The sequence below is a fragment of the Lemur catta genome, chromosome 3 (genome assembly GCF_020740605.2).
Source record: "Lemur catta isolate mLemCat1 chromosome 3, mLemCat1.pri, whole genome shotgun sequence".
Lineage (NCBI taxonomy): Eukaryota > Metazoa > Chordata > Mammalia > Primates > Lemuridae > Lemur > Lemur catta.
The window spans coordinates 25,461,937-25,488,642 of record NC_059130.1 but is presented as its reverse complement, the minus strand read 5'-3'; the positions used below and the strand labels follow the sequence as shown (position 1 = coordinate 25,488,642).

The following is a 26,706-nucleotide window of genomic DNA, read 5'->3' as shown; positions in this document are numbered from 1 at the left end:
CAACTCACATGGCAGTTAATGTGTTAAAAAAAAGAATCAACCTACAACACCTGGCATTCCTTTACCTCTATGCTTGAAACAACGATATGGACTAAGAAATTTGGTCCTTATTCTTTTGGCCCCTCAGAAGAAGTGTTCCCTAAATATGGCTTTGAATTTTCCAGTTGCATAGAGATCCTTCTTGAGCCCAAGCACTGTACCCTGCTATAGTTTTCTTCTTAAGGACATTCTTGATTTTTATACAATGTTTGTCTTCTGTAATTTTTTTGAAAAGACGAATAAGATGAACACAGTGCAAGTTGTGGCCCTTGCATGTTAAGATGAAACAGTTTCCATGGAAACTCCAGTGTGAGGAGGCTCTTTGGTCCCTCCTGACCCAGTCACTTTTGTCTCTCTGTCTTCCACCTCCCCCTCTGTGACTATTAGAGCATCTACTTCAGCCACCTCTTCAACCATAGTGAAATCAACTCCATTGGGCTGTTGTCGGGCCATGGCCTCCAGCTTACGACGGTACTGTTCTGCTTCTTGCTCTTTCCTTAGGAGCTGGTGTCGGTATTCCTGGGCTCTTCTATTGGCCTCTTGAAGTTGCTGCTGTAGTAGCTCTCTCTCACTGCCTTCCTATAAGAGCAAACCAGTCACCACCAGGGTAAGAATTCCAGATCATAAATTATCCAGACAGTAGACAAAAAGATGAGGAAGGGTTCAGGCCTTAATAGTTACAGCTTTTGATTCTTTCTTTTCTCTCCATCACTGCTAAAAAAACATTACCTTGCTTTCCTCCACACTGTTTGTCATCTCTTCTATTCTTGGTTTCTTTGTCAGTGGCAACTTCTCTGCTTCTTCTTCCTCTTCCTCTTCAATTATAGTCTCCTCTGCAACCTGACCAGCAGGTACAGTTAGAACTACAAGCCAAAGGACACCAATTGAAGGTGATGAATACATAGTAAACAAGGAGGTTTTGCTTGCTTTTAAATTAGGAAAATAAATAAAATATCTGATGTATAATTTTTCATATTTTTTTGAATTTAAGAATCAACAGGTAAGGCATGCACCTTAAACAGAAAAGATTAAAGGAACACTAAGAATGGCTCAGAAAGCAAGGGTATAGATTTGCAGGCTGGAAAGCCATGCAGGTAAGTCCCAGGTCTGAGGCTGTAGTATAAAGATGTCTGAGGAGTCTCTCTGAACCTGTTCTGGTTCGGGGATGCCCAATTCATTTATTTACTCAATTAAACTCTGTTTTTTTAAAAAAAAGATGTCTGACTCTAGGTCAGCAGCTATGGCCAATTAGTTTATCAGTTCTGCAGGAATAATCTATCTAAAGAAGGTGTAAAGTCTTTATATAATATTTTTGAGAAACCTCTAATAAAAGCAGTTTGCTATTAACTATACCTAAATTATTTCTCTTCTCATAGACACATGAAAAAAGGGTCAACACACACACACACACACACACACACACACACACACACACACACACACACACACTACACACCTATCAGAATGGCTTAAAAAATAGTGATAATACCAAATGCTGGAGAGGATGTAGAAAAACTGGATTATTCATAAGTTGCTAGTGGGAATGTAAAATGGTATAGCCACTCTAGAAATTAGTTTGACAGTTTCTTACAAAACTAAACAGATACTTACCATATGACCCAGCAATTATACTCTTGAGCATTTATCCCAGAAAACTAAAAACAAACTTATTTCCTATTTCTCATAAGAACCTGTAAACAATCAAGTTGTTCATAACAGCTTTATTCATAGGTAGCTGAAAACTGGAAACTACTCAAATACTTTCAGTGGGTAAATGGTTAAACAAATTATGGTATAGTCATACCATGGAATAATACTCAGCAATAAAAAAGAATGAACTATTGATACAAACAACTTGGATGGATATTAAGGAAATTATGCTGAGAGAAAAAAAGCCAATTTCAAAAGGTTATATACTGTATGATTCCATTTATATAACATCCTTGAAATTCGAAAAGTATAGAGATAGAGAACAGATTACTTAGTGGTTACCAGGGCTTAGGAATGGGGTGAGAAGGAAGGTGGCTATAGATATAAAAGGGCAGCACAAGGAATCGTTGTGTGGAACTGTACTGTATCTTCGCTCTGGTGGTGCTCATAGAAATCTACACATACCTTAAATTGCAATGAACTAAGTGCCCACACATACAAATGAATGCATGTAAAACTAGAAAAATATCAATAAGGTTGGTGGATTATATCAGTATCAATTTCCTGACTGTGATATTGTACTATAGTTATGCAAAATGATATCATTTGGGGAAATTGGGTGAGGGTATAGGTAATTTCTCTGTATTATAATCTTTTTTTTTTGGAGACAGAGTCTCACTCTGTTGCCTGGGCTAGAGTGCCATGGCATCAGCCTACCTCACAGCAATCTAAAACTCCTGGGCTCAAGTAATCCTCCTGCCTCAGCCTCCCAAGTAGCTGGGACTATAGGCATGCGCTGCCATGCCTGGCTAATTTTTTCTATGTATTTTTTAGTTGTCCAGCTAATTTCTTTCTATTTTTTTAGTAGAGATGGGGTCTCACTCTTGTTCAGGCTGGTCTTGAACTCCTGAACTCAAATAATACGCCCGCCTGGGCCTCCCAAGAGTGCTAGGATTACAGTGCCATCTCACCCAGCCCTCTCTGTATTATTATCTTAAAAGATGAGGTCTTGATCTGTCGCCCAGGATAGAATGCAGTGGCACAATCATAGCTCACTGCAGCCTGGAACTCCTGGACTCAAATGATCCCCCTGCCTCAGCCTTCTGAGTAGATGGGATTATAGGCAAACACTACCATGTCTGGCTTTTCTGTATTATTTCTTAGAACTGTACATGAATCTATAATGATTTCAAAATAAAAAGTTAAAAAGTATATTTAGATTTTAGGATACATTATGATTTTTTTTTTCTTTTTTGGAGACAGTGTCTCACTCTGTCACCTGGGCTAGAGTGCAATGGTGTCATCATAGCTCACTGCAACCTCAAACTCCTGGGTTCAAGTGATCCTCTTTCCTCACTCCTGAGTAGCTGGGACTATAGGCGAGCATCACCACACCTGGCTAATTTTTCTATTTTTTTTGCAGAGACAGGGTGTCACTGTTGCTCAGGCTGGTCTCAAGCAATCCTCCCGCCTCAGCCTCCCAAAATGCTAGTATTACAGGCCTGAGCCACCACACCCAGCCCATTATGATGTTTTTTTTTTTTTTTTTTTTTTGAGACAGAGTCTCACTTTGTTGCCCAGGCTAGAGTGAGTGCCGTGGCATCAGCCTAGCTCACAGCAACCTCAGACTCCTGGGCTTAAGCGATCCTACTGCCTCAGCCTCCCGAGTAGCTGGGACTACAGGCATGAGCCACCATGCCCGGCTAATTTTTTTGTATATATATTTTTAGTTGGCCAGATAATTTCTTTCTATTTTTTGGTAGAGACGGGGTCTCACTCTTGCTCAGGCTGGTCTCGAACTCCTGACCTCAAGCGATCCACCCGCCTCGGCCTCCCAGAGCTAGGATTACAGGCGTGAGCCACCGCGCCCGGCCCCATTATGATGTTTTAAAACAGAAAATTTACCTAGTTATTTGGTTTGGCTGATTTAAAAATTAGCTTGTATACCTTGATACTCAACAACTGATGGCATTGGAAAGCAGTTTAGATATATGTTGAGTGGAAAAGGGAGTTTAGTCTGGGATTTAAAATTTTCTGCAGATAATTTACAAAAATCTCAGTTTTCTTTCTTTGGGCCTGGTTAAACCCATTTGTAAAAAGTAGTGTAGTTCATTTAGGTAAAATCTCAAATTGTATTTTTCTCCAACACAACTTAGTTTTCATTTATCACCATTATAAGCAGAGACTCCACCTACTCAGTGAGCCCTAAAAAAACCTTAAAATGATAATTGTTTTCACAAAAATATCAGCAGTATATAAATAAGAATTCATGGTACCAAGTTTGGATTATAAAGGTTTAATTCCCATCTTATCTTCCTGTACTGCAGAGATCCATCAATTCAAATAATTCAAAAATTATAGGCCGGGCATGGTGGCTCATGCCTATAATCCTAGCACTCTGGGAGGCCGAGGCGGGTGGATTGCTCGAGGTCAGGAGTTCAAGACCAGCCTGAGCAAGAACGAGACCTCGTCTCTACTAAAAATAGAAAGAAATTATCTGGCCAACTAAAAATATATATAGAAAAAATTAGCCAGACATGGTGGTGCATGCCTGTAGTCGCAGCTACTCGGGAGGCTGAGCCAGTAAGATCGCTTAAGCCCAGGAGTTTGAGGTTGCTGTGAGCTAGGCTGATGCCATGGCACTCACTCTAGCCTGGGCAACAGAGTGAGACTCTGTCTCAAAAAAAAAAAAAAAAAAAAAAAATTACAAAATCTCCATAATCATTTAGGCCAAGTCAAAATTTTGGTGACATAAAAAAGGAAATTATACCAATGCTCTTCTTTTAATCTCATATATATATATATGTATTTGAGACAAGGTCTTGCTCTGTCACCCAGGCTAAGAGTGCAGTGGCATGATCACAGCTCACTGTAACCTCAAACTCTTCGGCTCAAGCAATCCTCCTGCCTCAGCCTCCCAAATAGCTGGGACTACAGTGTGAGCCACTGCCTCACTATTTGTCTTTTTTTCTTTTTTCTTTTTTTTTTTTTGAGACAGAGTCTCTCTCTGTTGCCCGGGCTAGAGTGAGTGCCGTGGTGTCAGCCTAGCTCACAGCAACCTCAAACCCCTGTGCTTAAGCGATCCTACTGCCTCAGCCTCCAGAGTAGCTGGGACTACAGGCGCGCGCCACCATGCCCAGCTAATGTTTTTCTATATATATTTTTAGTTGGCCAGATAATTTCTATTTTTTAGTAGAGACGGGGTCTCACTATTGCTCAGGCTGGTCTCGAACTCCTGACCTCGAGCGATCCACCCGCCTTGGCCTCCCAGAGTGCTAGGATTACAGGCGTGAGCCACCGTGCCCGGCCTATCACTATTTGTCTTAATACCTCATTTTTAGGGGAGTATAGAGTATCTAAAATATCTTTTAATTAGCCAGGCATGGTGGCTCACCCCTGTAATCCTAGCACTTTGGAAGGCTCAGGTAGGAGAATGGCTTGAGGACAGGAGTTTGAGACCAGCCTGAGCAAGACCCTATCTCTATAAAAATAGAAAAATTAGCCAGGCATGGTAGCACACGCCTATAGTCCCAGCTACTTGGGAGTCTGAGGCAGGAGTATCACTTGAGCCTAGGAGTTTGAGGTTGCAGTGAGCTATGATGACCCCACTGCACTCTAGCCTGGGAGACAGAGCTAGACCTTGTCTCCAAAAAAAAAAAAAAAAAAAATACCCAAATATATATATATCTTTTAATAAACAATTGTTTACATGAGATAACTCACCTTGCTGTCCATCTTGCATAGTTACAATAAATGGCTGGCCAATCCCTCCAGTAGGAATTGCAGTTTGGATATTACCCAGAGGGACTCCGTCAGTCACTATAGTGATGACCCTCTGGGCTCCACTCCCCATCACTTGCTGGATTGATGAGTCAACAGAATTTTCCTCTATGATTTCCTCTGAATTGGCTAAAGATGACAAAAGTGAATTTAAAATTTCAGCTTTTTTAAAGAAATAGGAGTACAGTAGTTTGATAATATTCAGGGAGAGGAAAAATTGGAAAAAAAGACTCAATAGTTCACAAAGCTTTTGTGAACAATGCTAAGTCAGAGGAGAAAAAATAGGGAATGCATTAGAATAGTAGTTTTTAAAATGTCTTCACTGAGATGTTAATAGCTTTCACTAAAGATGGGTTCTATGTATAAATACATTTTGAAAACGCTGGTTTAAATATGCTTAAACTTTTTTGTTTGTTTTATAGGAAGTATCAGAGACTTCAGTAGGCTAATGGGCATTGTGATTCTCCAACAGGGTATAAGATATGCTGAGTTTCCCCAACATATTTGATCTTAGAACCCTTTTTTCAGGGGGCATCTTAAAAATCTAAATAAATCTATGGAACTTAGAAAAATAACTATAAATTAGAGAAGATCATTTCTATAAGAAAATAGGTATACTTAATAGTGAATTAACAAAATAACATGTCAAGTAGTCAAAACGCTGAAGTTTGACAGACAAAAATGGTAGGTGGCTTTTCCCATCTGATAGATCAAGAATAATATTAATAACAGCTAATGCTTACCAACTGTTTATTATGTGCCAGGTACCTGTCTATGAGCTCTACACGTATTATGTTGACTCAAGATTTTCAGTTTGGTTAGTCAATATCCCAATAAACTAAGCACTATTAGAGGAAATAATTCCTACCACTATGGAATTTCTCTATCTAAAGAGTCACAGGTAGAACTCTGTAATAATAAGTGGGGTATGGACCATATATATGAGACACATTTAGGTAGTAGTTCAATGCAAATAAAGCATTCACACCTCTTAGAAACAAAGAACAGTTAAATGTTATAGCTGAAAGAATCTTGACAGCTAATCTAATCCAACCATGATGCCAGAGATGAGGAAAAGAAAACCTGGAAAAGTTAAGTGATTTATCCAAGATCAAAGAGCAAACCAAAAGAACAGCAAGGACAAGTTTAATACATTGCTTTTCCCTCTGCCGTGCTGTTCACTCACACATATCTGTGTAGTGATCTTTATGATTAATGCCAGTCAGAAAAATAGGATTGGAATTGGAAGAATGTTCTCACTACCCAAATGTCAATGACAGAAAGACATCAGAACAATCCGCTTTCATTTATGATCGAGCAGAATACCAGGGGTTCCAGAAAGATTTCTAGATGACTGCTGAGCCCTGCCTGTTTGCCCCTACATACATGAAGCCCTAAGCTTTCTTCCCATACATCGCCAGATCTGGCTAAGTGACTTGAAACCTTTTTGTTTTAAATATCAGAAGGGCACTATATAACATATATCTGCCCAACTCCATTGGAAATGCAAAAATAACATCTCCAGTGGAAATAAAAGCAAGCTCTCCCAAGTACACAGGATATGATAATCAGAAAGGTAGCAGTTCCATGTATTTTGATACTTTAATACGAGATATCTAGGCTGCTATTTTGAATCATTCTATGATAGCATCAGTCAAAACATAACAGAGTATCTCCAAAAAGTCTGCTAATATAAGAATAAACATTTCAATCTGAAGCAACTGGAGTCAAGGCAAACAAACTTCAAACTGTAAAAATACAAAGGAATTACTCAGTCATTACCTAATATTATTCAGCTATCTGATTTTATCACTTAGTGATTTTTTCTTTCTATGCTCAATGACTCTAAATCCCTTTTTCCTAGCTGCCTCTAATTAACTACAATTCTTTAATATTTATGCAAATTAAATCTGCTGGAGACTTAAAAACAAAAGAAGAAATGGTGATTCACCCAGCAGATATCCCTTACCTACCTGTGGCTCTGTCTGGGTTGGAGAGGGGGGCTGATGCCTCAGCAAGAGCTGCAAGAGTGGCCAGCACTGAGGTGGTAGAATTTGAGAACTGTACTGTTGAGACAGGGGTGTCACCTATTTCAGTAAAAAAGGCAAATGAGGTCCAGTGTAGAGAATAAATTGAGGCAAACTAAAAATGGCTTATTAAATCAAACCTCAGCTTTTCACTCTAATATGCTTAATCTTGTTCTCTAATCCAAACTGATAACCGATTATCATGGCGTTAAAACTCTTTTAAGGTTTAAAAAGTCTCTCCCTTAAAGTGGATTAAATTAATGTGCTTGGTACAGGGCCACTACATTCCCCTCATTTGATCATTCTCTTGGCACTGTCAGGGTTGAGCATTAGTAGCTAACAGACCAAGAGTACCACCCACTCCCTAGGCTGGCTGTGCAGAGCTCTCCTTGGCAGCAGGCATCGTAAGTATATAAAGGATGCTTCAAGCCAGGCTCAGCAGTGGTGAGGGAACAACCCCATCCTGGGCTTTACTCAGCCATACTACCTCTGTTTATCAGCTAGATAGATGGGAAGAATATGATTCACCTCTAGTACAAGGACAGTTAAAAAGCTTAAGTTTCATATATCAAATGTCAAAGGGTTAGACAATGGATTAATGCTAAAAACAACTATTTACTTTAGTTATGTCATGATGTACTTTTTTTTTTTTTGGAGACAGGGTCTTGCTCTGTCACCTAGGCTAGAGCATAATGGCATCAGCATAGCTTACTGCAACCTCAACCTCAAACACCTGGGCTGAAAGGATCCTCCTGCCTCAGCCTCCTGAGTAGCTGGGACTATAGGCATGTGCCACCATGCCTGCCTAATTTTTCTATTTTTTGTAGAGATGGGATCTTGCTCTTGCTCAGGCTGGTTTGAACTCCTGGCCTCAAGTGATCCTTCTGCCTTGGCCTCCCAGAGTGCTAGAATTACAGGCAATGAGCCACCATGCTCAGCCATGATATGCTTTAAAAAAAATTTTGTTCATAACCTTTTTCTCTTTTTGTTCATAACCTTTTCTCTTGTATCTGTGTGCTATTTTCACAGCTAAGTTCTTAGAGGGAAGTGCATTAGGTCTGGCAACAATATGCCTAACTTTATGAACTGAAAGTACTACTCAACTGTTTTTTATAAATTTAACTTTTATAAGATGAACTGCATTTCCCTATGTCCTTCACTATAATTTCAGACATAATTTTGTGCCAGTTATGAATTTATTGCCTTTAGTTGCAAATCCACCCTTCTTTGCCCTGCCTTAGTGATGTTGGAGCTGGACCCTATAACCATTTTTTGTCAGCTGGCATGAGATTAAGCTTTGTCCGTATAGAAGTAGTGGCTGCTCTCTACATATTGGCTATTCCTGTATTCCTTAGAGTTCTCTTCACCACTTTTTAGTTAACCTACTGTTCCTAATTTTTTTTTTAAGAGACAGGGTCTTGCTCTGGAGTGCAGTGGCCCAATCAAATCATAGCTCACTGTAACTTTGAACTGCTGGGCTCAATTGATCCTCCGACCTCAGCCTTCCGAGTAGCTGGGACTGTAGGCACATGCCAGTATGGCTGGCTAATTTTTTAATTTTTTGTAGAGATGGGGACTCCCTGTGTTGCCCAGGCTGGTCTGGAACTCTTGGTCTCAAGTGATCCTCCCACCTCAGCCTCTCAAAATGCTGGGATTTAGGCATGCACCCAGCCCTATTCCTAGTTAATAGGAACAGTGTGTAAATTAAATAAAATTTTAAATGATATATTTAAAAAATTAGAAATTATATGTAGATAAATTTATAGAGTTAAATTTTATAAATCATCATGTATTTTATCTTCTGACTAGACTCTGCATGACGTACTTATCTTCTTTTTAAATATATTAAATGTATAGCTCATTGTAACCTTGAACTTCTGGGCTCAAGAAATCCTCCTGCCTTGGCCTCTTGAGTAAAGGTACTCTTAATTTTTAAGTTTTCCCACTAGCTATGCTTAAAGATTCTTTCTAGCTTTTCTTCTATCAAGAAGTCAATTATCTGTAAAATACTTAAGGAAACTTCTATTTAATATTCCTTATAGAAAATCCTTCCGCAGAGCAACTTTTCTGATATGATTAATCTAGATAATTTAACTAGTTTATAAATTTAAATTTCAGCAGATTTTCCTTAAAAAGATGAAATACATGTGTAGTACTCCTCAAGCTGAAACCATCTTAATTAAAGCTTTTGGTTGACAACTGTGGGAGAAGGCTGGAGATAGTGATGATATCTTAACTTTATTCTAACACTATCATAAAACACCCAGGGAACCAAATGGTCTGAGTGGAACACAGTGCTTGACCTCCAGTAGGAGCCCATGTCTATCAAATGACTCCACGCAGAGCAAGATTCAGCTACAGCCTAGTCCCAAATTTTCCTTAGTTCATACTTTTCTCATAACTCAGTCTGTCATACCAAATGCTGATGAAAGAACTCACAAATCCTCCTAAAATGAAACAAAGAACAACCAATTTTTAGATATATGTCTGTCACAAAGGTTGGAATATATGTGACTGTAAGTCATTAGCAATCAAAAAGCAAGGCTGTTATTATTTTATCACAGTTAAAAAAACAACACCACATCTGTGCAGAATGTATTCAGGGGAAAAAAAAAAAGAAAAGAAAAAAAGAAAAACAAACAAAAAAAACCAACACCACAAAGAAACAAGGCTCTTATAATAAGTAATGTTCAAGTAGGCCAAACATCAGTTAGGCCACCAAGCTAAAGGAGAACTGCTGAGTAGAACTGCTTCATAAGAAAAGCATTATATACGCTCTTTAGCATATGATGATTCCAATCTAAGTGTGCTCCCCTCTGATTCAAACATAACAACTCACCCAACTTCCCCTCAATAGTAAAATGAAGAAAGAACATTTGTGAAAATTCAGGTTTAATACTCTGACATACATAGTTGAAACTGAAAATAGACAATAGAAATTACTTCTTTAGAGTTATTCCAGTGAATTATAGGAAAATAAAATAAAGTACTTTATTGTTCAAGACTGTGTAGTTTCTTTTTTTTTTTGTTAGAGACAGGATCTTGTTCTGTTACCCAGGTTGGAGTGCAGTGGCATGATCATAGTTCACTGCAGCCTTGAACTCCTGAGCTCAAGAAATCCTCCTGCCTCAGCCACACTTAGCTGATTTTTTTTTTTTTTTTTTTTTGAGACAGAGTCTCACTTTGTTACCCGGGCTAGAGTGAGTGCCGTGGCATCAGCCTAGCTCACAGCAACCTCAAACTCCTGGGCTTAAGCGATCCTACTGCCTCAGCCTCCCGAGTAGCTGGGACTACAGGCATGAACCACCATGCCCGGCTAATTTTTTTGTATATATATTTTTAGTTGGCCAGATAATTTCTTTCTATTTTTAGTAGAGACGGGGTCTCACTCTTGCTCAGGCTGGTCTCGAACTCCTGACCTCGAGCGATCCACCCGCCTCGGCCTCCCAGAGCTAGGATTACAGGCGTGAGCCACCGCGCCCGGCCAACTTAGCTGATTTTTAAAATTTTTTATATAGATAGGGTCTCACTATGTTGCCCAGGCTGGTCTTGAACTCCTGGCCTAAAGCAATTCCTCCTGCCTTGGCCTATCAAAGTGCTGGGATTATAGGCGTGAATGAACCACTGTGCATGGTCTGTTCAAGAATGTAAATTGCTTCCTTCTTCTCAATGTAAGATCCAATATCACATAAAGTAAAATGTGTATGGATGCTGTTGTTTTTAGAACGAAAAAGGCATTATCAGTGATGACTCTTGTTACCTATTGAAAACATGGCTTATATAAATACTCTTCAGACCAGGATTTAGAAGGGTGTGCTATGGTAGGCTAGACAATCTCAATGAGTTACTGAAAACTAGACCCAGAAAAACTAAGTAACTTGACCAAGTTCATATAGCTAGTGTCAGAGCCCAGATAGAACCTAATTAATCTGATTTCAAAGCCTATGGTCTTTATGAACCAATATAAAGCTATTTATATTCGACTTTGGAATGCATGTTACGATTGTACAAACACAGGAAATTCATCTTCATAAATTTATTTTACCCTAATTAATGTTTAAATTAGTCTGCCTTCCCAAATCCCTGAAGTTTGATGGTGGCATGGATGATGACTGATATCCTTAATTAAAAATGTTAAATTTGAAAGCAAATTTTGTAATCTGGATTTTGGTATCAAAAATATCCATTAAGGCAGAGCGTGATAGCTCACACCTATAATCCTAGCACTTTGAGAGGCCGAGTCGGGAAGATTGCTTGAGATCAGGAGTTAGAGACCAGCCTGAGCACTACAGTGAGACCCAGTCTCTACAAAAAATAGAAAAATTAGCTGGGTGTGGTGGCATGCATCTGTAATCCCAGCTACTCAGGAAGCTGAGGCAGGAGGATCACTTGAGCCCAGGAATTTGAGGTTGCAGTGAGCTATGATGATGCCACTGTACTCTAGCCCACCAGGGACAGAGATAGACCTTGTCTCAAAAAAAAAAAAAAAAAAAAACCAACAAAAAAAATCTGTTAAAATGGTGACCTCAGCTGGCCAGGCATGGTAGCTCATGGCTGTAATCCTAGCACTTTGGGAGGCTGAGGCAGGAGGATAGCTTGAGGCCAGGGGTTTGAGGTTGCAGTGAGCTATGATGATGCCACTGTACTCTAGTCTATGGAATAGAGCAAGACCCTGTCCCCCCTGCAAAAAAAGAGATAATCCTGGGATACTTTCAGTTAATTCTTTAAAAAACATTCTTTTGGCTGGGCGCAGTGGCTTACGCCTGTAATCCTAGCACTCTGGGAGGCCGAGGCGGGCGGACTGCTTGAGCTCAGGAGTTTGAGACCAGCCTGCGCAAGAGCGAGACCTCGCCTTACTAAAAATAGAAAGAAATATGGACAGCTAAAATATATATAGAAAAATTACCCAGGCATGGTGGCACATGCCTGTAGTCCCAACTACTCGGGAGGCTGAGGCAGTAGGATTGCTTGAGCCCAGGAGTTTGAGGTTGCTGTGAGCTAGGCTGATGCCACGGCACTCACTCTAGCCTGGGCAACAAAGCAAGACTGTCTCAAAAAAAAAAAAAAAGATAGAGTCTTGCTGGGTTGCCCAGGCTGGACTCAAACTCCTGGCCTCAAGCAATCCTCTCACCTCAGCCTCCCAGGTAGCTGGGACAACTGGTGCATGCCATCAGTGCTCTAATTCTCAAAAATATTCGTAGATAATGTGAAACAAGAAACCTGCCCACCATGCCAGAAAAGAAAATCCTTTAACCCAGCTGAATAACACACAACCCAAATTTGTCTTATTAACTTTTCTCCTTTCCTTTATCTGTACTGATTAAGCATCAGGTGGGCCAATCAGCTAAAGGTAGAATTGCTTCATGAATAAGATGACATTGGAGAGGTCAGCTCTATTATGTGATGGTTTAGCAATTTCAATTTGCAATTGTCAATATAGAGAGGAAAGAAAGAAGAATAGGTCTGCCAAAAGCTACGTGACAAACACAATATCAGCCCACAGGAACCAAGGCAAAGAATCTATATCCTGAACTGTGTTCAATTTTGCTTGTTATTCCTCATCTGGAGAATTTCAACAGTTAGACTAAAGATCAACCCTAGCTCTTTTCACGTTTGTGAATACAACTTTATTGATTTCTAAAGACTTTTGAGTTATAAAATCATTTGCTTTAATCAGTGTGGCCTGAACCACTACAAATCCAAAAGGTTGTGAATGTTGTAATTATATGTATATATATATTTAAGCTAAATTTTTTGGATCATTCAACTGAAAGTAAAATGATTTGAAATGACTGTTGCTAGCCTATAAAATGAAGATCACTACTGCCCCCTTGTGGGCATGACAGGGTCAACCTTCCCTGAGAAATTATTGATATATTTTCATTTAATAGCTACTATTGAAGCCTTGCTATAAAATGGACCCTGAAATACAAAATCTCAAAGTCTCACAACAACCTCATAAAGTAGGTATTATTATATCTCAATTTTACAGATAGGTAAACAAGGCTTAAAGAACTAAGTAGTTTTCCCAAAGTCAAGCAGCTAGTCAATCAATAAATATTTGAACACAATTCTGATTCCAAAATTCTGGGTATATTATGTATATTGCTTCTTTTCTTTTATCAAACTGCCTCTCAATAATAATACCTTATTAAAGATCTTTCCTTTGATGTTATACAAACTTAGCTAGGAATATATATGTGTATTTTCAAATGAAAGTCAGAAAAAGAAAGCAAGAGTCAATCAGAAAATTTAAATGAGGACACAGATTCTTCCATTGTAAAATAAATATTTGTAAAAGGAGATATTGAAAATAAACTCATTTGCTCCTTTTAAGATAGAAGCTTTTTGTTTTTGTTTTTAGAGACAGGGCCTTCTACTCTATCCCCCAGGCTGGAGTACAGTGGTGCAATCATTGCTCACTGCAGCCTCAAGCGATCCACCTTCCTCAGCCTCCTGAATAGCTGGGACTAGAAGCTTGTGCCACCACACTCAGCTAATTTTTTTAATTTTTTTTAGAGATGGGGTTTCTCTATGTTGCTCAGGCTGGTCTCAAACTCCTGGCCTCAAGCAATCCTCCTGCCTCAGCCTCCTGAGTTGCTAGGATAACAGGTGTGAGCCACTGTGCCCAGCTTAGATAGAAGTTTTTGCTTAAAACATACAGGTCTCGGCCGGGCACAGTGGCTCACACCTGTAATCCTAGCACTCTGGGAGGCTGAGGCGGGTGGATCGCTCGAGGTCAGGAGTTCGAGACCAGCCTGAGCAAGAGTGAGACCCCGTCTCTACTAAAAATGTAGAAAGAAATTATCTGGCCAACTAAAAATATATATAGAAAAAATTAGCCGGGCATGGTGGCGCACGCCTGCAGTCCCAGCTACTCGGGAGGCTGAGGCAGTAGGATCGCTTAAGCCCAGGAGTTTGAGGTTGCTGTGAGCTAGGCTGACGCCATGGCACTCACTCTAGCCCGGCAACAGAACGAGACTCTGTCTCAAAAAACAAACAAACAAACAAAAAAACATACAGGTCTCAAAAGAGCAATACTGAGTACTTCTCTAAGCTATTTTGTTTTCATATATGCTCTCAAGAATAAACCAAGACTTTTATACTGTATTGAAATAATCACATTTACTGCTTTTATATTAGCACTCCAATAGCCACTTTTGTTTATTCTGGTTTATTTACTACTTTAGACTATGAATGTTTAACTATTTCCTTTAGTAGTACTATATTGAGGCACCCTTATATTTTCTTTTTGGGGTCAGGTATAACCCTTCAATAGATTAATCTGTAGAATATTTTACTTTTAACACAGTAAGTATTCATGTATAATCCCTATATATGATCTACCCTTCCCCCAGAAAAAATAAGTGCCTTGGCTTTAAAATCTATTATAAATCTTCTATTTTGGGGAATAATTTAATAAAAGAGTAGCCATCAAACCATTTGTCTCTAGGAAAACCTGGGGTTCTGTTCACTTTTAACTCTAAAATAAATGTCACATTATCAGACTGTTACCTGAGGTAGTTTTGGTGTTGGCTGAAGAAACAAGGCTAGTGAGGTTAACAACCTCTCCTGATGTAAAGATGAATGGAGCAGCCACAGTCACAGGATTGTTCACAGGGTTGGGTCTCTCAGGATTAGCATTCACCTGATTTTGCATTGCTTCCTACCAAACAAGGCAGGATATTTCAATATCAGAATACTTATTAGCTTTAGTTATACAGTTACTGAACAGCAGACCCCATGCCAATGCTTTATCAAGCAGAACTAGGTCCCGCACACAATGTCCCAGGGAGCTCAGAGTTCTCGTTAAGACTACTGGTGTTTCCATACGAAGCATAGAACTAAAGAAGAAAATAAAAAGACTACTGGTTTTTTCAAACCAGGGCAAAAGACATGTTAGGTTGTTTTCCCAAACTTGTTTCTACTTGAGAAAATCAAAGGTGTATTATTTGCAAAAACTTCTAGACAATTCAGTTAACCTCTCTGGATCTTTTTGTTTGTTTGTTTGAAAAAAAAGACTTGCCTTGAATAGTCTAAAAAGTAATTTCCAATTGTGATCAATTATCTACAAGTCAATGTGCTAGCAGGAGATCCCTGCAGGGTACCCACAGAGAACAATTATTCTCTAGAGTTTTGTCCAACTACTTGTTCCATTCTGCCATTGAAGAAATTCCTAAGAGAATATATAACAAGCAAATAAATAAGTTCCAGATTTTAAGCCTAGTTCCACATGCTACACTTTTGTTTCCAAGGATATTTGCTCAATTTTGGAGAAAAGATACTTATCTTTATTTTATTTTTTTACTTTCAGACGCAGTTTTCTAGAAATATGATGACTACTAAAAAAGTCCAGTTATGAAAGGGCTCTAAACAAAGAATTTGAAAGTTGAAGAGGGTAACCAGTCTATAGGGAACCATCCATCTGCCAGAACAAACAAACAAAAAACTGAGAATGCAGCAGAAATGGCTATTTTTCATATATAATTATCCCCTTGACTAAGAGCTTCAATTAAAACAGATTATTTATTCTTCAGATACTGTTAAATTCCTTCTTGAATCTACTCCTTCTTCTATCCTCCACTATCACTTCCTTAGTTCAAGTCCTCAGTGGCTTTTGCCTGGCCTAATAAAAGTCACCACATGCTTATTTAGCATTAAGGGTCTTCTCTTTCCCATCTGTGTGCCACACTCCAAACAATCATCTTTTTAAAAGAAATTTACTCGTATCAGTCCTCTATTTAAAAGCTTCTATTGGAAACCCATTGCCCACATAACAGTTCAAACTCCTGGCAGGGCGCGGTAGCTCACGCCTGTAATCCTAGCACACTGGGAGGCTGAGGTGGGAGGATAGCTTGAGCTCAGGAGTTAGAGACTAGCCTGAGCACCACAGTGAGACCCTGTCTCTACTAAAAATAGAAAAATTAGCTGGGCATGGTAGCCCATGCCTGTAGTCCCAGGTACTCAGGAGGCTGATGGCTTTAGCCTAGGAGTTTGAGGTCGCTGTGAGCTAGGCTGACGCCATGGCACTCTAGCCCGGGCAATGGAGGGAGACTCTGTCTCAAAAAAAAAAAAAAAAAAACTCCTTTGTGTGCCATGTAACACCCCTGTATTCAGAACGCAGCCTAACTCAAGCCTTAGCATCTGCCACTCCCCAAACTCCACTTCCTTTGCTCATTTTCTAGATACACAACTACTTAATCTTTCCTGAACATTCCAGTCTTTCACACCTCTATGTCTTTGATTTACTCTTTTTCTAGCCTAGAAGATAGTCTTTTCACTTCTTAGTTTACTTCTTGAAAACTCAGTTCCAATTCTACATATACTTAATCCTTCTCTTAAGCATCTACTACTCCCTACTCCCTACTCCCTCCTCTGTGCTCCCGTAACACTTGCTAGGTATCTGTTAATCATGTAGTATTGTAATGCTTTATTTCCTGTCTCCACTTTTATCATGCTGTGAACACTCCAAGGGCAGGGCATGTCCTATTAATTTTTGTATCCCCCATCCTATTGTTCCCAGATATACAAGTACTGGTTTAAGAAATTAATGGATGAGATCACCACAGCTAATTTTTAATTCTGAGATGGCTTTAGAACTATACAGATGGTCCCTGACTTACAATGGTTCAATTTAACCATTTTTTTACTTTACCATGGTGTGAAAGCAATTCAACTTACTTACAATGGGCTTAGGTCTGGATAAGCCCATTGCAAACTGATCTGGACATAATCCTCTCGTAAGTTGAGAAGCATCTGTATACTGTCTCACATCAGCTGATGTATATTCAGAAAACATAAAGTGACTTTTAATATTGTTCCAAGTCAAGCTTAATTAGAAAGGGAAATTTTCATGTAGAAAAAATATCCTAAAGCCAAATAAATGTTTTTTATACTGGCCACATTGTTCTTTAATCACCATGAGTAATTCAGGGCTTTATAGAATGTTGTTTTAGAAAGATACTAATGACACTGAAAGATAAGATAGAAACATATTAGAACTATTACTTTGATAAGATAGGAAAAATTCAGTTTTGATTCAACTCCTATAAGAAAATCCTTAATTTCAAATGAAGTATCCTCTGAGGAGTATAAAAAGAACCACACCTGGAGGATGACCAAAATCTCGGCATTGTTTTTTTCCAGGGCTATGTCGAAGGCAGATTTATCAAATTTGCTGAACGCATGGACATCAGCTCCATATTTGATAAGTAACTCTACAACATCCCGATGGTGGTGCTCTGTGGCCCAATGTAAAGCTGTCATCTTCAACATGTCCTTGGCATTCACATCTGCACCATTCTGTCATAGAAAAGCAATTTTTTCAACAGATACTGATTATAGTAGCACAAGTGTAACAGTCTATCATTAAGTACAGAGGCTTTCCATATAGATTGTACATACTCAAATTTAGATCATGTTTAAGGAATATCACAGGGAAAAACATTTCTCAAATTTTCCTAAATGCTGGTAGACATAAAATGCTTTCAATGAGTGGGTCTTCTAAGGACATCACTGGGAAATTAAACAGATGGGAGAGGAAGGGGGAGAACAGATTTTTGTTGCCTTTATTAACAGACAGCCAATTGCCTGAAAAAATGGGCATAAATGCAGAGACCACCTGCAGAAAGGGAATGAATAAAAATCAATAAAGTCTGTTTAGCATTTAAAAAATTAGAAAACAAACTCCTCATAGACATGATGACTCTTTTTTTTTTTTATTTTTACTTAACTATTTTTTTTTTTTTTTTTTTTAGACAGAGTCTCACTCTGTCGCCCGAGCTAGAGTGCTGTGGTGTCAGCCTAGCTCACAGCAACCTCAAACTCCTGGGCTCAAGCAATCCTCCTGCCTCAGCATCCCAAGTAGCTGGGACTACAGGCATGTACCACCATGCCTGGCTAATTTTTTTCTATATATATTTTTAGCCGTCCAAATCATTTCTTTCTATTTTTAGTAGAGATGGGGTCTCGCTCTTGCTCAGGCTGGTCTCGAACTCCTGAGCTCAAACGATCCTCCCACCTCAGCCTCCCAGAGTGCTAGGATTACAGGCATGAGGCACCACACCCGGCCCATGATGACTCTTGAAAGAGAGTCATGCAATTCAATGCTATAAACTGTCCTAAACTTAATCCTTCCCAGCCCAGTTTCCTATCACCCATTTAAGTAAGAAAACAAGGAGGTGGATGTCTCTTTTACAGCATAGGACCTCCACTATTCTTGCTTTACCCTAACAAGAAGTTCCACAATGTGCGCATGTCCATCGGCTGCAGCCATGTGCAACGGAGTCCTGTCCACTTTGGTCCGGGCATCCCTGCTAACACCTGCTCGAAGGAGTACTTCTGCAGTGGAATAATGACCATACTGAGCTGCAAGGTGAAGGGGTGATGTTCCAAGCTGTGGGAAAATAATACTCATTGAATATCCATCATGTGCAGAGTCCTAGATCATTACTGGAGAGAGACAAATGAACAAGAGGTGATTCCTATGGTTCTTGTCCTTCAAGAGAGAATCTGGTTGGACAAATGGGATTGAAGAAATGATTTAATTTAAAAATTAATATACTAATTGGCAAATAAATATACCACCAATTAAATAAGTGCTAAGTATAATGGCTTTAAGTCAGGTGAATTTATCAGGTAAGATTCCCTGAAGGACATGATTTTAAACAGGGATTAGAAAAAGGTTAAAAAAAAAAAGGATCAAAAGAACGTTCTGAGTTGGGATAAAGGAAGGGGTAGACAGGTTCAAAACAATTCATAGAAAAGGGGTAGAGACTAGAAAGTTATATTTGGGGTACAAATTTGATCAGTCAGAAGTTTTTTGTCACAGTAAGGCAGAGCAAAAAGACTGAGATGAAGAGACAATAAAAATTTAGCAATGGTGTCTCAACAGCAATAAGCAAGTCTATTGTCTCAATGTAAATCTTGTAAGAGTTATCTATCAGCATCCACTCTAGCCAGAGATCTATTCCTTTCTTTGTTATGCTCTTTATTTTAAGCCTGTTTATTCTTTGCGTTTCATATGTTCAGCCTCTCTGTCTGACTGGATTTAATTCACATTGCTTTTTTCGGGTCTATTTATAGAAATGCTAATCTAATGAGTTTCCTTTTCTTCCTTTTTGTGAAGTGCTAAGAACCTGCTGGCCTCTGAAGTTATGAATTAATCACCCTAGAATAGAGGTCACTCACTCATCAAAATTGTTAAAATTAGGCAATGCTTACAAAATCTGTGAATGCTAAGAAAGCCCACATTATAACTTGAACCCGGATCTTTTGAAACTCTCTGATATCCACGCTGATTGTTTAGGCTCATTAAAATGCATCTTCCTCTTTAATGTTTTTTAAGAATGGTAAAGGAAACAAAATGGCTATACTATTCTTTAGACCAGGAAATATCAGAGAAAAGGAAACAAGAGTTTATTGGTCTAGAAATGCACTCGTATACTGATTTTGTTTAATTTCTAGCTAATTACAGAAGCCTATGACCCAAGTATACTCCAGAGAGAATTAAGCCTTTAGAAAATACTCTAAAAAGCATTATAGGAAATTACAAGTATATAATACCTTACAATTATCACCTATATATCCACAGGAGACTCTTTCAATTTGGAAAACTAAAAGAAAAAGAAAACCACATATTCAGATGAGACAAAGAAAATAAAACTCTTATAGGGGATATGAATTAGAAAGGGAATGAAGAAAAATCAATAAAGTCTGTTTAGCCTTTAAGAAAAAGGTTGGTAAAAGCACACATTGGAAATAATTAAGAGACCTTTCTGCTAAGCTTACCCAGTCTGTGGTGAATGGGGCTCCATTTGCCATCAATGTTCTCACTTCATCATCTTGGCCTTTTCTTGCTGCTTCTAGTAACCTCTTTCCCAAGTCCACCAAAGACATCTTTATGCATAGGAACAAAAGTTTTCAGGTAGCTATAACTTAAACACAAGGAAAGCTGCCTGTAAAATGTTTTTAGAAGACTTCTTGTACTTGAATATATATAAGATACATCTCAAGTTTGCTATCTGGTAGTCACTTTGTTTCTACCTCATATAACACAAACAATAAGATACCTGGGAAAGTTTTAGGCCCTAAGGAATAGTTCTTCACTTTCACTCTCCAGAAAAATACTTTGGAAACATGTGCAACATACTACTTAAGGAAAATGGTACAAAGTAATAAAGCATGCACCCTGGTTTTCAGGCAGGGAGCAAGAAGGATGCCCACCTGTGAAACTGCTGCTTTGTGCAAATTATGGGAGCCCTTATTAGCAACTAATTACTCTTTCTGAAGGTTTGTAGGTCTTTGGAAGGCATAATGAAACAGGATATATCAAAGTTTCTAAATCAAACTGCAACTCTATTAATCTTGTTTTTATCTTCTGACTATGGTGTAAAGATGCAATAGTCTATGGCCATACCACTCTGAATGTGTCCTATCTTGTCTGATCTTGGAAGCTAAGCAGGGTCAGGCCTGGTTAATACTTGGATGGGAGATGTGATAATTCTTAAAGTTTAAGGAAAGCAAACCCTTACTGATCTGCTTAGTCCAGTAGTTCAAAAAGTGCGGTTCATGGACTACTTGTGGTTCCTGACACACTCTCAGGGATCCATGAGGTCAAAACTATTTTTATTATAATACAAAGACATATTTGCCTTTTTTATCATTTTAACATTTGCACTAATGATACAAATGCAACAGTGGGTGCCTTTGTGCAATTGTTCTGGTGCCTTAGCACAAATCAAACTGTGCTATTAGTTAATTGTACTCTTCACTGCCACGCACTCTCACGGGGAAAAAGCCAGTTCTACTTAAGAATGTCCTTGATTAAACAGTAAAATTATTAATTTTATTAAATCTCAAAATCTGAATACATGTGTTTATAATTTCTGTGTGACAAAATGGGAAATACACGTAAAGTACTTGGGCATATCGAAATATTATGGTTTTCTTGAGAAAAGGCACTTTGCAATTGTGAGCTGAAATAACTACTTTTATCATGGAACATCTTTTTTGTATGAAAGAACAATGAACAGACAAACCAAGGACCATATGGCAGATATTTTTTTTTTAAATGAACAAGCTGGATGCACTGGCATGCACCTGTAGTCCCAGCTACCTGGGAGGCTAAGGCAGGAGGATCACTTGAGCCCAGGAGTTTAAGGCTGCAATGTGCCATGATCATGCCTGTGAGTAGCCACTACACTCTGGCCTGGGCAACACAGTGAGAACCTTTCTCCACAAAAATTTTAAAAATTAGCTAGGTATGATGATGCATGCCTGTAGTCTCAGCTTCTCTGGAGGCTGAGTCCAGAAGATCCCTGGAGCCCAGGAATTTGAGGTTACAGTGAACTATGATAGGGCCACTGCACTCCAACCTGGGCAAAAAAGCAAGACCCTGTCTCTTTTTTTGTTTGTTTGTTTGTTTCTGAGACACAGTCTCACTCTGTTGCCCGGGATAGAGTGCCGTGGCATCAGCCTAGCTCACAGCAACCTCAAACTCCTGGGCTCAAGCAATCCTCCTGCCTCAGCCCCCCGAGTAGCTGGGACTACAGTCATGTGCCACCATGCCCGGCTAATTTTTTCTATATATATTTTTTTAGCTGTCCATATAATTTCTTTCTATTTTTAGTAGAGATGGGGGTCTCGCTCTTGCTCAGGCTGGTCTCGAACTCCTGAGCTCAAACAATCCACCCACCTCAGCCTCCCAGAGTGCTAGGATTACAGGCGTAAGACCCTGTCTCTTTTTTTTTTGAGACAGAGTGTCGCTTTGTTGCCCTGGCTAGAGTGAGTGCCGTGGCGTCAGCCTAGCTCACAGCAACCTCAAACTCCTGGGCTTAAGCGATCCTACTGCCTCAGCCTCCCGAGTAGCTGGGACTACAGGCATGCGTCACCATGCCCAGCTAATTTTTTCTATATATATTTTAGTTGGCCAGATAATTTCTTTCTATTTTTAGTAGAGACGGTGGTCTCACTCTTGCTGAGGCTGGTCTTGAACTCCTGACCTCGAATGATCCACCCGCCTCGGCCTCCCAGAGTGCTAGGATTACAGGCGTGAGCCACCGTGCCCGGCCAAGACCCTGTCTCTTAAAAAAATTTTTTTTAAAATAAAAAGTAAGACTTTGTCTCAAAATAAATAAATAAATAAAATTAAAAATTAAAAAATTAAAATAAAATAAAATAAAAAGTGAAGAAAGTGAGCCTGCCGCTTCAAGGAAAAAATTCACCATATCTGTTGCCAATTATCAATTATAATTTAAGCTTTCAAGGAAAAATTAGAATTTTGGAAAGCCTATATCTACCACCATGAACTTGACAGCTTACTACCAATTAAAGACTTTTCTGATGAAATTAGTTTGGATATAAATGAATGTGATTTTTTTGATATTATAAAATGCATAAACATGTGGATGATCTGCATAATTTGGTGAACCAATACTTTCCAAATGACTGATGTTATAAAACCATGCATGAGTAAAAAAGTTCAAAGTGAATCACCAATGGCTTTTAAGGTAACAGAGTACAAAAGTTCATTGATTTGGTTTCAAATTCCTCATTGCAACTCTCTTTTAAGAAATTACCACTTGTCAAGTTTTTGTGTAGCATCAAAGAATGCTCACAATTATCTGAAAAAGCTGTTAAAATACTCCTTTCTTTTCCAAGTACATATCGCAACAGACTGAATGAAGAAGTAGATATGAGAATGCAGCTGTCTTCTACTAAGGCAGAAGTTAAAGAGAGTTGCAAAGATATAAAACAATGCTATTCTTCTATTTTTTAACTTGGAAGATAATATTTTCATAAAAATATTTATGTTAACATGTAAGGATTTATTAATATTTTAAAATAATTTCTAAATTACTAAATACAGGTTGAACATCCCTAATCTGAAAATATGAGATCTGAAATGCTCCCAAATCTGAAACATTTTTCTTTTTAAGAGACGGGGTCTCACTCTGCTGCCCAGACTGCAGTGCGGTGGTGCAATCATAGCTCGCTGCAACCCTGAACTCCTGGGCTCCAGTGATCCTCCTGCCTCACCCTCCAGGTAGCTGAGACTATAGGTGTGTGCCAACACACCCAGCTAATTTTTTTCATTTTTTGTAGAAATGGGGTCTTGCTACATTGTCCAGGCTAATCTCAAACTCCTGGCCTCAAGTGATCTTCCTGCCTCAGCCTCCCAGAGTGCTGGGATTATAGGCTTGAGCCACCATGCCCAGCCCAAAATCTGAAACTTTTTGAGTACTGACAGTATACCACAAATGAAAAATTTCATGCCTGACACCTTTGCTTTCTGATGGTTTGGTGTACAAAAAAACCCCTTTGTCTTATGCACAAAATTATTTAAAATATTGCATAAAATTACCTTCAGGCTATGTGTATAAGGTATACATGAAGCATAAATGAATTCTGTGTTTAGACTTGGATCCCATCCCCTAGATATCTTCTTATGTATATGCAAATATCCCATAATCCAAAAAAATCAGAAATCCCCAGCATTTCAGAGAAGGGATACTCAACCTGTATTAATAGATTTAACACAATGGAATCCTCAATAATTTTTAAGAGTGTAAATGGGTCCTGAAACCAGAAAATCTGAGAATAAATGGCTTAGGCAAATCATTCAGCTACTTCGTGATTTAATTTTCTGATCCATATCATAGAGCTTTGTGTTCAAACCACCAGGGAAGTTTGTTCAAATGGACTATATTACCTGAGGCTCAGGTCCAGGCTGAGTATTTCCAGGAACAGAGCATGAACTTTAATAGTGTGAACTTCTATAATCTGATCTAAGTGTCAGTTTTTACTATTCAAAAAAAGAGTAGAGAAAATTTATAGCAAACCCTTCTTATAGAACACTGATACATCATATTTTTCCATGGTTATCTTCCTTTTAAAATATCAAAACTGTGTTTCAACTCAATTTTTTTTGCTAATAGTTAAAAACAAGAATAAATTTTTAGATGGTTCATTAATTAAAAATGACTCCTTCACATTTTCCAAAATATACTATATATAAAAGGTATCACCAAGACTTAAACACCTTGTAATAACTCATCCCAAAGGGAAAGAATGTCTCACACAGGGACGTTCAGATATGCTGAATCAAAGTTAAATTAATCTATTCGAATAACAAAATTCCAGCTCTAATCTCTACCACACACACAAAAAATTTCAGTTGAAGTTTGGGGTATCTGTTTAAGAAGTCTGGTTTGCTTCATGTTCCTGGGAAGCTGGTACTTCTGGAAACAAGATCCTTTAAATAAGTTGATTTTTATCCTACTGTAACTGGTGTCTTCAACACCTGAACTCTTGCAAAATCTTTTTGAGCAATTTTTCCACTGTAGTCTGCCTTCACATATACATCTATCACTTTTCTTTAATCATATTTGTGAGTCATGCATGAGTAGCACTAAATGGCAACCAACCCAAATATGTCATCCCATTCTTTAAACAAGCCATGAAAAGCCTTATTATGCAGAGATATAATTAAACTTTGGGATTAGAATGTAAATAGGGTGTTATATTCATCACCTGATATAAAAAAGGTCTCCTAGAAATGTGCTCTTCAAGGCACTTTTCTCTCCCTATCATCAGTGACTCCTTTGAGTTAAGCTGGAGCATCTGTCTTAAGTAAAATGTATTTTTAAATAATATCATTTTGAGGGGGACTATGTGCCATTCTCATTCTATCCTATCAATGCTGGCAGAACCAAGAGACCAAAGATGTAGCCTAATAGACTGGAGAACAGTCCAGGTACTTCCGACTCCCTCATTACTGACAACTAACAGCATTCTCCCTCACTGGATGTACCTCCGCTTTCGCTATATATAATTAGGAGACAAAATCTGGTCTAACTTGCCTTCTAGGATGTTGGAGATGAATAAAATAACAAAGCACACGCTTTCCCTCCGGAACAAACACACAAAAACTTTCAATAGTGTGTTTTAATAATTTATGAAATGCTTGAGCTCTTGACAACAGACTATTATCAAAGAGTAATTACTTTGGTTTATATAAGAATTTGGGTAGGGCAGTTCTCTCCTCATTGTTATCAAAGTAGGGATGAAAACAGATGCTTAAGAACATCTCTACTGGAATGGGTAGATCAAGTGGTAAAATGAAAATGTATTCCCGGATGGCCAAAAATGTTAAATCGTTGAAGATAAGCCATAGACTGTCTCCACAAATGTCAGAAAGAAAGACAGAGATAGACACGCCCTAGAAAGAAGCCCTTCTGGGAAAACGGAGAGGAATGGAATAACCTCTGATTCAAGAAAATCTGTGAGAATAGGGGAAAGCTAACGGAAAGGAGGGCTGCCATCGAAGAATCCACGGTTCTTTTTGTATTGCACACGTCCCCACCGGGCGGCCAGCTGTACAAACAACTGTGCAAGAACTGGAGGCAGGGTCCTTACTGCTGTTGTTCAGATTACTGAGTTCACTGATACTCTGTAAGTTATTGGTCAGAGAATTAGAGTCCCTCTTTCCCCCTCTATCATAAATCCTCCAGTTCCTCACGCCAATGTTCTCAGCCCACGGGGCGCAGCCCTCGGCTCCGGCTCCACGCCGCCCCCTAGTGGTCACCTCTGTGGCCTTGGCTTCCCGTGGTCCAGCTCCCCAGCCCCAGGTCTTACACCCACCCCTTTCTTCACCTTCCAGTCCCCTCCCCTTCCTCCCGAAAGCATCCCCTTCCTCTCCGTCCCCCTGCCCCAGCTGTCCCCGCTTCGGTGAGGGGGCGCCGCTCGGTCCGCACCCAGAAGTCCGGGGTTGGGCTAGGAAGCGGTGCGCCTTCTCACGGCGCTTTCCATTCCAGCCCTGACGCCCCCCAGGGTCCACGCATCTCTTCTTCCCCCTCACCTCCTCGTCCGGGACGCTGCCGGCTGTGCTTCCACCGAGCCCGCCAGTTTAGTCCCGTTTCCTTCTCTAGTTAAGACTCCCTGTCAGTGACAGTTACTTTTTGGCCTTTTCATATATGCATACTTTGGGGGCCTTTAACCCCCCCTCGTGGAGAAATGAAGGTAACAAAATGGCGGACCCGGAAGTGAAGGCGCTGCCTGTATGATTTCTGGCGGAGGAATCTGTAGAGGGAAAATGATTAGAAACCTCATCCTGCCACTCGAACAGAAGGATGATACACCTCCGAGACTCATTTCCTATCTACCGAAGGACTTCTGAGATGGAAAAATGTGTATCCGAGAAATCCTAGAC

At 39.3% G+C, this 26,706-nt stretch overlaps 1 protein-coding gene across 3 annotated transcripts; it reads right to left on the bottom strand.

Annotated features, from left to right (window-relative positions):
- Positions 1-55: 55 nt before the first annotated feature.
- GABPB2 (GA binding protein transcription factor subunit beta 2) lies at positions 56-26,706 on the bottom strand. Of its 3 annotated transcripts, none has more exons than XM_045545024.1 (9): positions 26,356-26,706; positions 20,286-20,431; positions 18,724-18,891; positions 17,604-17,798; positions 15,012-15,162; positions 7,443-7,556; positions 5,413-5,598; positions 769-902; positions 56-618 (listed from the first exon to the last, which is right to left on the bottom strand). In XM_045545024.1, exons 2-9 carry the CDS (start codon positions 20,391-20,393, stop codon positions 316-318), a joined length of 1,359 nt encoding a protein of 452 aa, XP_045400980.1. In that variant the 5' UTR covers positions 20,394-20,431; positions 26,356-26,706; the 3' UTR covers positions 56-315. The 3 variants fall into 3 exon arrangements, with proteins under 3 accessions (XP_045400980.1, XP_045400982.1, XP_045400981.1); XM_045545026.1 differs by having other exon boundaries at positions 20,286-20,393; positions 26,356-26,399; XM_045545025.1 differs by lacking the exon at positions 7,443-7,556.